The sequence below is a fragment of the Cynocephalus volans genome, chromosome 7, assembly GCF_027409185.1.
Source record: "Cynocephalus volans isolate mCynVol1 chromosome 7, mCynVol1.pri, whole genome shotgun sequence".
In the NCBI taxonomy this organism is placed as follows: Eukaryota; Metazoa; Chordata; class Mammalia; order Dermoptera; family Cynocephalidae; genus Cynocephalus; species Cynocephalus volans.
Window position 1 is genome coordinate 119343496 of NC_084466.1, and position 13383 is coordinate 119356878.

General features: G+C 43.6%; 1 protein-coding gene and 1 pseudogene across 1 annotated transcript; both read left to right on the top strand.

Moving 5' to 3' along the window:
- Window positions 1-339: 339 nt before the first annotated feature.
- LOC134381732 (interferon-induced protein with tetratricopeptide repeats 1-like) lies at window positions 340-1665 on the top strand. The gene has a single exon (XM_063101580.1). It carries the CDS (start codon window positions 418-420, stop codon window positions 1663-1665), a length of 1248 nt encoding a protein of 415 aa, XP_062957650.1. The 5' UTR covers window positions 340-417.
- Window positions 1666-5292: 3627 nt separating this feature from the next.
- LOC134381733 (interferon-induced protein with tetratricopeptide repeats 1B-like) lies at window positions 5293-10898 on the top strand (annotated as a pseudogene).
- Window positions 10899-13383: the final 2485 nt, after the last annotated feature.

A 13383-nucleotide genomic window follows, 5' to 3' on the forward strand; every position in this document is an offset into this window, starting at 1 on the left:
AGCACACAACATGCTCTAACGGCTTTATATATATGGGCTTATTAATCCTCTCCAAGCCCAGTGTGATAAGTACTATTGTCATCTCCATTTTATAAATGGGACTCTGAAGCACAGCATGGTGATTTGGCTAGAAAGTGCCAGAGTCAGAGAATGGGGCCAAGCAAACTGCAATCACAGTCCATGCGTATCTTAAAAATCCAGGTAATGTAAAGAAAATAAAAGGAAGTGTGTTCCTTCAAGAATAAAAACGAAAGTACAAGGGGTTTTATCTGGGTTTTTCTTTTGGCTGTTCTTCATCTAACAAATAAAAACTGCTTTTACGTTTACAGTAAGAACGCTGATGATCATCAGGTCGAAGACAGGCTGAAGGAATTGAGATGTCACTTTACCTGGGGGCTGCTAATTGAAGACGGTGCAATGACTGATTTAGAAAACAGGGTCTTGGAAGAGATTGAGTTCCTAGACACCAAGTACAATGTGGGAATACACAACATGCTGGCCTATGTGAAGCACCTGAAAGGCCAGAATGAGAAAGCCTTGGAGAGCTTGAAAGAAGCCGAAGACTTAATCCAGCGAGATCATGCCAACCAATCGGACATGAGAAGTCTGGTGACCTGGGGCAACTATGCCTGGGTGTGCTACCACCTGGGAAGACGGGCAGGAGCCCAGACTTACCTGGATAAGGTGGAGAGCACTTGCGAGAGGTTGGCAAGTCCCTTCCGCTATAGAATGGAGTGTCCTGAGATGGACTGTGAGGAAGGATGGGCCTTGCTGAAGTGTGGAGGACAGAATTATGAACGGGCCAAGGCCTGCTTTGAAAAAGCTCTGGAAGCAGACCCTGAAAACGCTGAATTCAGCACCGGGTATGCAATTGCCACCTATCGCCTGGATGGCTTTAATGCAGCAATAAAAGGCACGGAGGAGTTTTCTTTGCACCCCCTAAGGCAGGCGATCAGGCTAAGTCCAGAAGATGCATATATTAAGGTTCTCCTTGCACTGAAGCTTCAGGAAGTAGGACAAGAAGCTGAAGGAGAAAAGTACATTGAGGAAGCTCTGACCAAAAAGTCCTCACAGACTTATGTCTTTCGATATGCAGCCAAGTTTTACCGAAAAAAAGGCTCTCTGGATAAAGCTCTTCAGCTCTTAAAAACAGCCTTGCAGGCAACACCCGACTCCGTCTTCCTACATCACCAGATAGGGTGTTGCTACAGACAACAAATGATCGAAATAAAGGAAGCTACACAGTTGCCACGTAGCAGAGAGGATGAAGAAAATGCAGACAGAATGATGAGATTAGCCATATTTCATTTTGAACTTGCTATACAGAAAAAGCCCACATTTACAATAGCGTATATGGATTTAGCCAACATGTATACAGAGCAAGGTGAACAGCAAAAGGTTGAGGACACGTACAGGAAAGCACTCACCCTGCATGATGGTAATAAGAGCCTATTGCAGGAGGTCCATTATCGTTATGGCTACTTTCTGCAATGTCACAAGCAATCTGACAATGAGGCAATTACCTACTATTTAAAAGCACTATACATAGAACCACAGTCAAATGCTAGACAAAAAATTCTCACTCATGGTCAGCACAGACTGCCCACGCGGAGGGACTTGTCCCACACTGTGAAAGCAACACTCACAACTACTGAATGCTCTTAAATGAGACATGCTTTCCTTGCAATGTCCTGTTCCATCTCTTATTCCTATCCCGATTTTACAGGTAGCTTAGACATATGAACCAACTAGCCCAGGATCACACATCACATAAACAGCAAAGCCCAGTCATGACCCCAGGCAGTCTACCACCAGGTGGCCACTGAGCAACACTATCTTTTGTGCACAAAGGCAAGTGAAAGGAGAATGTCTTAGTAGCTCTCGCTTTGTCCAAGATGGGAAGGAGGGAAGGAAAACTCAAGGGAAAATGTCCCCTTGAACCCATAGACAGAATAAGGATTGTTGTTCTGTTATGGAGCTTTACCATCTTGTACTCAGAGCACACAGCTCTAAAATAGGTGAGGTGGTGTACGTGTGTGAGGGAGTTCCCACCATCAGGTGGTCCTGTCACCCACATGTCTAGGAGGTTGTTTCTAATGGCCTGGCTTTGCTCATCCCCAGATGGTTGCCTAACAGTCTCTCTTCCCTGCAGGCAGATGTGGGCTTCCACAGCAGGCCTGCCTGGGCCTAGTTCCCTTTTCTTTCTTACCCTGGCTGGTTCCACCCTTCATTCCTGTGCTCTTATTATCCTTAAGGAATCTTACTACCTACCTCTATCTGTAGAGTATACATAGGGAATGGGATTGGCATTCTCTTTATTTAGGTAATCTTGAGATTTGGTGGCTTTGGGGAAGAACACATGGATTTAAACAATATCCTGTGCTGATGAGATGTCAATAGAGCCAGCACAGGCTTCTAGGAACTTCTCTCTTGGTAACGGCCCAGTGTGGTTTATCTCAAGATGCCTAAAATCCACCCTGAATGAGTTGTGGAAGAGGTTTTTAATTTCCACAAAGGGCGATTTTATACTATACCTTTTCTCAAGCCTACCCTTTTCCTAAGAGATACTGCATACATGATCTGTGAATGTGCAAAAGGCTGTCTGATGTTCCTTTTCTGGGTAATCCGCCTTGTCTGTAATCTTTGGCCTTACAAAGGCCAGGACACCCCTCTGTCTGCTGGAATGGTAATACGGTAGTTCCCTGACAAGAAAGTGAAGAGCAGTCGCGACATCTGGGAGTTGGCCTGCTGTTCTGTGGCACACAAACAATTTTGCAGAACATCAACATCACACAGTGCCATCCTGTGTTCAGGATGGATCAAGACCAAATACAAGGCCACTCTGTAATCATGTCTGAGCACAGACAAAAATATGAATACTGTCCAATTGGGTCCCAAAATAAACAAACAGCCCCTTCGCTTGGCTCCTGTGAGTGACTGCTGCTTCTTTACAAATTACACCTTTAGTCTCCGTCTAGTCTTCCCCCTTTCCAGATAGAATTCAAGATATGCAATCATAGAATCATTCCTGCTTCCTGGCAGCATTCAATCCCAAGCAAAGCCCTGCTTCTTAAACCCTCCCCATAATCACCTAGCACAAGCTCAAATCTGATAAATCCTTTCCATCGCCCTCTTACTGAGACACCCCACCGTTCCCCATGGTGTATGTTCTCTTTCACTGCAATGAGGGATGGACCCATCTTGCTCAACTACAGGTGTATTCCTGGTGGTCTTTGGCTGAAAGGGATTGTCACTGAGGATGCCCAGCTCGAGCTGTAGTCACTCTATCATCCATCACCAATTACAGTGAAGCAAGACCAGCCAGTGGTTCAAGACAAAGTGAGCCACTTATCTATATCAGAAAGAACACTGGATCAGTCAAAGGAATATCTAATATCTAAACTATATGAGCATTTTGGCCCACAGGGATTAAAAGCTCATGGAAAATATTTCGGACAAGTCTCTTTCTCTTAGTGTCTTAGCAATTCTCCCTCTTTATAATTAAAGAACTAAAGTATTGTCTACTTCAACAAAAGTAAAGAGTCTGAATTGGAACAGATGATGCTAATCTGAGATTTGGGAAAGTATATACAATTTTAATTTTTTCTTGTCATCTCTATTAGTTATGGTAATGCAAACTGTTATCATACAAAAAACCTGCAATATCACTTGGCAAGCAACATAGAGATTTACTTCTCATTTTCCTGATTGGCAAGTGGCTGTCTTTCATCCAGTGATCCAAGGACTAAGACTCCCTCCATCTTTTGACTATACCATATTTCATATGTTGCTTCCAGGTGTTCACACAAAAGAAGATAGACCATGGAAGACCATGCATGGGCGTTTCATGGCCTATGCCTGGAAATGGCACACACGATGTTTGCCCATTTTCCATTAGCCACAACTCAGGTATATGACCACATCTTAACACAAGGGATTTTGGGAAAGATAGTCTAGTTAAGGGCCCAGGAGAAGGAAGAAACAGCACAGCTGGGCTACAGTTTTTCCAGATAATTATGAATAGACAATGAAGTTAATAACCCTGCCATGGAACACTCACTGAAAGGGAAATTGTTCTATGTCCTTTAGCTTATCTCGCTGCACTACTCCCTGCATAACCAGGAAAAAGACACTTACAGGATGACTCTGTAACACTTCACAAGAGGATATCAGAGTTTTCCAAATGGTCCTTTTCTCCTGCTAGTCGTGTGGAGAGTTACACCAGCCTGGATCTCACAGAAAGTCATTAAACATGTCAATGGGTTTTGACTGACTCTCTGCTGGTTTTGGCTCCGTTATAGGTGGTCTAAAAAATAGAAACAGCAGGAACATAAGAACAATTCAGAAGAATTATGTGCATTTTGATTGGATTTTATCTTATTTTTTGGCAGCTGACTGATATGGGGATCCGAACCCTTGGCCTATGTGTTATAACTCCACACTCTAACCAACTGAGCTCACCAGCCAGCCCTCAATTTAGACTTTAACAGCCACACATCATAAAGTACTAGAGACCCCAGTGGCCCCATCACATTCTCTGACTAGGTGCACACGTTCCTCTACTGACCAGTTCAAACACCATTGTCTGAACCCCTGATGGTGAACAGTAATGATCATCAAATTGTCAGTACATTTGAGTAGGCTCCACTATGGTCTCGGTTGGCAGTAATACAAATGCTGCCAGAGGATGTAAACAACATGCACTTATCCTTACACGCCACTGCCTCAAACCCGGAGGGAACCATTCTGCCTACCGCAACCCCACAGAGGAAGACCTAGCCAACTGCAGCCTCACCTGCAACCTTATTCTTCCACAGATTGTCAGTGGCTCTCTACGGGGTTCCTTTGGGCATCAACCACTGACCCTGGTCCTAGGAGCTTCCATTGCAGATGTCCATGGAACCACCTGGCTGGGAACGTGTGACAGTAACCAGTTTGACAAAAGAGTCTGAATTGTTCCACAGAAATATAGATCCCTGTTCTCCACTGGTCTTTCCACAACGTCTGAATGTCATCAGAAGATCCCGTTATCCTCTATCTCCTAGGCCACATTGACCCCAACAGTAAACGTGCATATCAAAACTGCTTCTCACAAACATCGTGTTAGCTGCCAAAACTGAGCACATATTCATAATCAAAGCAGAAACAGTTCTCCCTCTCTCCAAGTTTCATTTTCACGAAGATGGAACACTGCCAATTTCACTGGGCCTGAAAGGAATGAAAAATTGCCTGGGGATACCTCTTCTGTATAAGCATATGCTTTTCTGAAAAGCCCTAGAACTCTGCGGACAAATGCCAGAGGAGCCTCCCAGCCTGGACCAAACCACAACAGAGCACCTGCTGCCTCAAAGCACCATGAGGTAAAGGCTTTCTCTGCTTTCCCAACCTTATTTCTGTGCACTTTGAAATTCCAAACCTGTCCTTATGGACCATTTCCTTCTCCTAGGGGAGCTGTCTCACTCACGGTTCCGACTCTGATAGGCACCCTCAAGCAGGTAATGGAGGAGAGTGTACTAGAGGGGCTATTTAAGAGGCTGTGGGCAAAGTTCAGGAAAATCAACAGCAGATGATCCTAAATAGGAGCAGGGCGAGGACTAACAATGGTGGTAACATGACACCCTTAGGCCTACAGGGCAAGAGGAGAGAGTGGTCCCCAGACCTGCAGAGACCTCTACCTGTGGCTGTAGCGGAGGGGCTTCTCTAAAGGCTTTTGGTGAAAAACTCAACCACTGCCAAGTGAGCATGGTGGGAGCTTAGGCATTAACACCACCAGCTTCACCTCCTCCTGCACTCTGATTTCTGACTGCTGCCTTCTGGTGGGCTAAACCCAAAAGAAAGTCAAAAATCAGAGAGGTCCAGTTAATGAAGTCCATAAACTCAGCTTCCCCGAGCACAGAGCATAGTGAAGAAGGCAGGAAAGTAGATCCAAATGGGCAAGATGAAAATATATGCACAGAGGTGAGTTTTCTAACTGTCTTGTTACTGAGTTTGCTTAATAAGAGCAGCAGTGCTCTTAAGGGAAGGAAGAAGTAAGCGATCTTAATTCCAAAGGAGATCTCATTAGTGTAGCACTTTCTAATGCAGTGAGAATTATCCAAAGGATACTTATTGAGTGTTCACGGGAACAGAGGCCTGCGCCTAGACGGGAGGCTGACATGGGGACCAGTCAGGGAAAGAGCATTTAGATCCTTTCAGGGTTTTACATGGGAAGGAGAAGAAGCTATGTTCAAAAACCGTCTTTTTTCTGGTCTTACTGATACCAAGTTAAAGTTTTGGGATTACTGTGAAACTGAAATGTGGACTACTAAACAATTTGCCTTTCACCAAAGTGTGGTACCCTAACCTGCAGCATCAGCATCAGCTGAGAACGTGTTAGCAATGCACATGCACAGGCCCCACCTTAGACCTGCCTACTCAGAAACATCAGAGTGGGGCCCATCCATCTGTGTGTTGTAAGTCTTCCAGGTGATCACGTTGCATGCTAATGTTTGAAAAACCACTATACTAGATGTTAGAAGATGGGAAATCTTATTGCGGTTTTGAAGTGTTGGTTCTAAAATATAGGTATTCCTTTCTTTGCTGGTTTGGTTAGAACTGGTGAAATACAGAAAATATTTTCTACTGAAAAGCATTCTGACATGATACAGTTCTCCCACTGGATGTCCCATTGAGTGGGAGAGGAAGAGTTTTCAGTAAAAGGGGCCCCGCTTCTAGGATCTCTCCTCCAGTAAACACCTATACCTGTCTTGAGAAGAAATTGTAAGTGAGGGATTGCAAAGGAGTTTGCCACAAGAGTATCCAGTCTCTCTTTTTAATATAATGGGCCCGTGGCCATACAATGATGTGAGCTTTGTCCACAGCTGTGGAGCTGACAGAAAGCAGGCTCACCCTCTCCCCAGCCTTGGCAGCTAGGCTACCCGAGAGGTTTTGCAATGGCCTGTGCCTGTGTTTCTAGAGTCCCCTGGTTGGGGTGGCCTAAGGGGGCTCTGGACTATTCCAGAATGAAGAAAACCCATGTCGAGATACTCCTGATCCCAGTGATACAGAGACAGAGGAGCAGGGTGAGCTCTTCTTTCCATTTATGCACGTTGATCAAAAATACAAGCAGCTGAAGGGAAGAGGATCTACACACAGGGAAGGCTACTTGTGGTTACAATTGCCCACCTGCCATATGCACAGAGGGGTTAAGTCACCACACACATACACATACTCGTAATTGGATAATAATACGTACACTGCTAATGACAGTACTCTCTGTGTGCTTACTAGGTAACAGGACTTTAGGTTCTTAGCATTCCTCTTTTAGAGAGTAAGGACACCTCTCTGATGCCATTCTACCTCATAGTCTTCCCAGGACCAAGAGGAAAGAAAAGATGACGCATGTTGATGAACAACTACCTATAAGAAAGAACAATAATTCTCCTCTGGCAAGTTGGCAGGACAGCCCTGTAAGGCTGTTCCAAGTGTGCGCTGGAAGTTTTGCAATCTTGGTGAGGGCTCAAATCTGGAATATCACCTATCGATGCACCTATCAATGCAGGTCACCCTGGCCCTGATTAGATCACTCAGAAGGAGGGACTCTTTCTACTGATGGCTGGATCAGCAGCTGAGGTTCCTGAGATTATGCGACAAAGTTAGAAAGCCTGGAATGGATCATCATCCACAAATATTCTAGCAGCTCTAGAGCAATGGCAGTCTGTGCGGATGATTTTCCCTGGGCAGTGTCTGCTCTCATCATACCACGGGCTACAGTAGGCAAAGTGGAGCATTTGGGTCAGAAGCTCTTCCTGATTCCATCTCCTTTAGAAGTGGAGGCTATTTTCAGTGAGGAATACTGATTTTATTCACTCCTGATCTCACCCCATGTTCACAACCATCACATTCAAACCCGCACCCACATCCACACAGGCACGTGCACAAGTTTCATTAGACAATATTTCCGGACCACGGTTGGGTGGTAAAAAGAAAGGTTTCTGGAGCTCCTGACCTCAGCAGTCAACCAAGCAGTCCTGCCGTAAAGCAAGAACAAACTCAGTGTCAGGATGTCATCTTCCATAGACTCAGGCCTGCAGAGGATGGCTTGGGAGTGTATGCAGGGATGCACTCAAGAAAAATCCAAGATCTATGGGGAGTTTATGAGGTGGAGATGTTGACGGAAATGAGAGGACTCTATGGAGCCAGCAGCTGTATTCTCAGAGGCAATAAATAGTAAGATACTCTGTAAGCCTGAGTATCCTCTACCTCACTTGACAGTTATTCATCTTTTGCGAATTTTCCCTTTCCCTTTATTTTCAAAAGGGAATGTTCTATAGTCTTTTTTGTGATGAGGTTATGGTTAAATATTTTGAGTCAGGATAATGGGATTTATATGAAACTTGCTTTGTGCTATACGTTGTCAAATATAGCATCAAAGGAAATTTATAAAGGTCCCCTCCGGAGTCTTTCTTGGGACTAAAGGGTAGAAAACATGTCAGGTATAAAATGTAAGACAATTAGTTGAGAACGCAGAGGCAAATATACTTACATAGGATGTGAGGGCCACTTTTTTTTCACTATTAGAGACAAATTTCTTTTGGCCCCCTTATGTTCTTAGAGGAAGACTAGAACTTCAGCTGCACTTTATAAAACAGTAAAATATTGGAAAGAAAACTTCTGGTCCCCTTCAAACTTACTATTCTGTCTTCTCCATGCGTAGCTGAGTGATCACTTCACTTTTTGAGATTTAGAGTAACTGCCCGCCACTAGGCTGCAACATTACGTGACATTAGGTTCAGTGAATTACAAAAGTGAGACTTGCCACTTCCTCACATAGACACATCTAGCCCCATGCAATGTTCACTCATCCCCCTACTTCTGTCCCCATGCAGTAAGTCTGCCATTGCGAGGTGGTTCCACCCATTTTTCAACCTCTCTGTTTGGGATTGGCTCAGTAATTTCATAGAGGTGAAGGAGGTAGGATGCCCTACCACATTTTCCAACCTAGCTCAAGCATTCATGAAATTCATCATTTGAAACCATATTTGGCTCTCAAATTTCACTCAGAACCCTGTCTGGGAGGAGAGAAAACCAAAATGTGTTTACGTGTTGGGAGTAAGGGAAAGATGAGTAAGGAATTCACCCTTCTGTGAACCCTCTGTTCCGCATTTGTTCAGACAGCATTAGTGGTGTATTACAAAGCTGGGAGGGAGCAGGAGAGAAGGGTTTTGCAGTGTTGAAGGTGGTGCTGAAATTATTTTGACATTAGCAGAAAAAATCTCTTTTGAGTTGACTTGTAGACTTCCAATACCTACCTGCTGGCACCATGAAGGGTTCAGCATTTCCTCCGGGTATTTGTGTCAACCTGCAATCTCTCCTAATGGTATAAGCACAGGAGCCAGAGAGGCAAGAGCTAACAGAGGCAGGGACATTGGGACGGAGAATATTTGATTATTTGAAGTGCTGGCTTCATTTCCAGTAGACTGAATACTACTAAAAATAGAAATAATTGCTGTCTTCTTTTACTGTGAGGAATCTGATGGAAATCTCACTGAAGATAGCCTGGCTCAGTTGAGATGTCACTTTACATGGAAGTTGTTAATTGAAATCACTGCAACGCCTGATTTAGAAAACAGGGTCTTGGATGAGATTCTTCCTAGACACCAAGTACAGTGTGGGAATACACAACCTGCTGGCCTGTAAGAAGCACCAGAAAGGCCATAATCAGAAAGCCTTGGAGAGCTTGAAAGAAGCCGAAGACTTAATCCAGTGAGATCATGACAACCAATCAGACATGAGAAGTCTGGTGACCTGGGGCAACTATGCCTGGGTGTGCTACCACCTGGGAAGACTGGCAAGACCAGACTTAACTGGGCAAGGTGGAGAGCACTTGCGAGACGTTGGCAAGTCACTTCTGCTATTGAATAGAGTGTCCTGAGATGGACCATGAGGAAGGATGGGCTTTGCTGAAGTGGGGTAAAAGGAATTGCGAACAGGCCAAGGACTGCTTTGAAAAGGCTCTGGAAGCACACCCTAAAAATGCTGAATTCAGCACTGGGTATGCAATTACTGCTCATCGATCGGATGGTTTTAACACGTCAACTCTGCACCTTCTAAGACAGGCCGGCAGGCTAAATCCAGAAGATGCCTATATTGAGGTTCTCCTTGCACTGAAGCCTCAGGAAGTAGGACAAGAAGCTGAAGGAGAAGAGTTCATTAAAGAAGCTCTGACCGACAAGTCCTCACAGACTTATGTCTTTCAATATGCATCCACGTTTTACTGAAGAAAAGGCTCTCTAGATACAGCTCTTCAGTTTTTAAATACGGCCTTGTGGGCAACACCCACCTCTACTTTTGTGCATCACCAGATGGGGCGTTGCTACAAGGACAAGATGATCCAAATAAAGAAAGCTGCAAACAGGTAGTCTAGAGGGCAGGATAGAGAAGAAGTGGACAGATTGGTTCGATTAGCTATAAATGAATTTCAAAATACTTTGAAACTAAAAGCCTCATCTGAATCGGCTGATGCTGACCTTGCTGAAATGTATGCACAAATAGGCCACCACAGAGACGCTGAGGACACTTTTCAGAAATTGTTATGCATGAAGATCACTGAGGATCACCTGCAACAAGTGATTCATTACTGATACGGCCGTTTCCAACAATTTCACATAAAGTCTGAAGATACAGCATTCACCTTTTACTTAAAAGGTCTAAAAATAGAAAAAATGCCCTATTACAGGGAGAAACTTCTCAATGCTTTAGAAAAATTAGCTATAATACGTGTTCACTGGAATGTACGTGTTGTGGAAAGTCTCAGCCTCCTTGGGCTTGTCCACAAATTGAAAGGCGAAGTGAGTGAAGCCTTCACGTGCTATGAGAGGGATCTGACTCTGGCTGCTGACCTCAATTCTATGTTTTGAAACAGAGGTCACCATTACTCATTTAACATATTCATAACTAAATAGGTCATCAATCTTTCCCAATTGTTGCCTTCAAAAATCTGTAACATGGGGAAATACACAATAGTTTGACACAACACATACTCTGCTGCCTGACTGACTCCCCACTTTCTTTCCCCTTCTATCCATGTGTCTATGACAGGAGCATCCTTTTTTCAACAACACATCCCTGCACTCATAGGCCAAGGTTGATTAATGCTGTTTGGGGCATCTCTCACCTGCTAGACCAACAAGAATTGTTTTCCGTGTGATCTTGAAAATGAAATGAACGGCTTCCATTCTCGGTCTAGAAGTCCCAAGCAGAAGAGACAAACAAGGAAGGCTTCTTTTTCATGTGCCCAGGGGCACTGACCTGCTACAAGATCTAAGAGCAAAGCAAATGAGCAAAGATGTGCGTTAGAAAGAAGGACGAGATTTGAGGAGTTTATTACAGCATTCCAGCTCGAGTTTCCATTTCCCAAGGCCCTTCCGCAGCCAAGACGGGCTGGTCAGTGAGTCAAGCCAATGACCTCCTTATAATAAATCCAACCTTTTGTTTGCATTTGTTCATCTTCTGGCAATCTCAAGAGATCTGTGTGCTCCAAACACATTGCTGGACGTTAATTCACACCTCAGGAAACTTAAAATGTGTTGGGGAAAGACAAAGTAAGAGAAAAAATCTCGTAGGGATACACAAGGTGAAAATGAAATAAATACTCTAGTGCAGTTTTTAAGTCCTTACTGGGTGGTGTGTGATTTAATCCCCTTTTGCTCCCTACCCCAAAATATTCAGTAACATCTGCTAAGATGACAAATTCTTTGAGTGTATTTCATTGGAGATGTAAATAAAAAGAGATGTATCTTTTATGTTTGGGTGGAAATTGAAAAATGCAGAACAATTTATGCAGCACTAGATGGCCTAAAGCAGAGGAAACTGTGGGAATATAAACCTACTGGATTAGTCTGTTTCTGTTGCTTCTAACAAAATACTTGGAAGTGGGTGATGTATAAGAAAACAAAATGTATTGCTGACACTTTCTGAGGCTGGGCCGTCCAAAGTCTGTCTGGTGTTGGTGACAGCAACCCAGGGGTCTCACTTTGGAACATGGTGGAAGTAGAAAGAGCAACAGACTCTCCTCCTCTTTCAAAGCCCTCAGAACCATGCCCCTGTTCATCATTTTTAGTCCATTCACGACTGCATGGTCCTACAATCCAATCATCTTTTCAAGGCTCCAACTTTCAATTACCATAATAGGATTCCCCACCCTCTACACAGTCACAGTGGTGGCTAAGTTTCTCATACATAAAACTTGGAGGACACAATTCAACCTTCAGGGACTTTGGGGATGACATAATCCAATCTACTACAACTACCAAGTATTTTTTAAGATACTGGAGAACAATTTACTCCTGCAGGCCATGGAATTGAAAGGTTGCCTTCTGTTACCTTGATCCCTGAAAATTAGGATTGGCCAATGCCGGGGGATTGGGCTCGGGGACTGGATGGGTCATTCAGATGACACTTAGGGAACACACAAGTCACAACCTTTTCAGTTTTGTTGATACTAAACAAAAAAACAGATTCATCAAATTTAACCAGAGGAAACTACTGAAATGGGAATACTTATATTGTCTTTTCCCTGTAAACATGGGACTCTTGGGCTCCTCTGGCCCCTCTTTGAATTCCTTAGCTGTGATCGCTGTAGAGCCACTTGTAGGGGAGGTTTGTGTTTGCTCCTGGAATAAATCTAAATGAGAAATCTGAGGACACATCTCTACTGATTAGAAAACACACAGACAATGTTGCTGTACTTATCACACTACATAAGTCCCAGCTTTTTGGTTTGGCTCCGTTCTGTAGTAGTTTCTAAACAACTATTGCTCCTTAGCCACTGGCAGGTCTTGGCAAAAAGAAGTAATGGGAGATTTATAATCATCTTGGCTAAATTCATCACAAATATAATTCTCACCTAGTTGGTAAGTCGTCAGGAAATTAGGTTTCATTGCACTCATTAATTAACGCTGAAACATTTCCGCTACTAAAATTTGTTTATCTAGCAACTGAGTCTACTTAAAATTGGAGGGGGGCGGGGAGAGGATGTGGGCATGTTTATTTGGGTGAGCATAAGGCAAGTCCTAAAACAATCTATTTTAAACAACATCGAATCTCCTAGACCTGCAAGCAGAGGAGGTACTCGATAAACAATCATGGAATGGTTGACTGAGCATCTTGTAGTTGCTGCTCGTGTCACTGGCTCCTACACTCAGTATGGACCAGGGAAGAACAGAGGGAAATGGGAATGCATATGAAAGACATATCTATCTGCTTATCGTCAAAAGAAAAGAATGAAAAGATCATAAAATTCTGTAATGGGAATCTATGAAAAAGCAATAGAAGCTAGACTTCTCTGTATTGTTTTTGAAACCATGTAAATATTAGACCTAATTATAAAACCAAATTCATATT

What these genes read in the sequence shown, in the direction of transcription:
- LOC134381732 (XM_063101580.1), top strand. Translation starts at nt 418, where the DNA reads ATGACTGATTTAGAAAACAGGGTCTTGGAAGAGATTGAGTTCCTAGAC.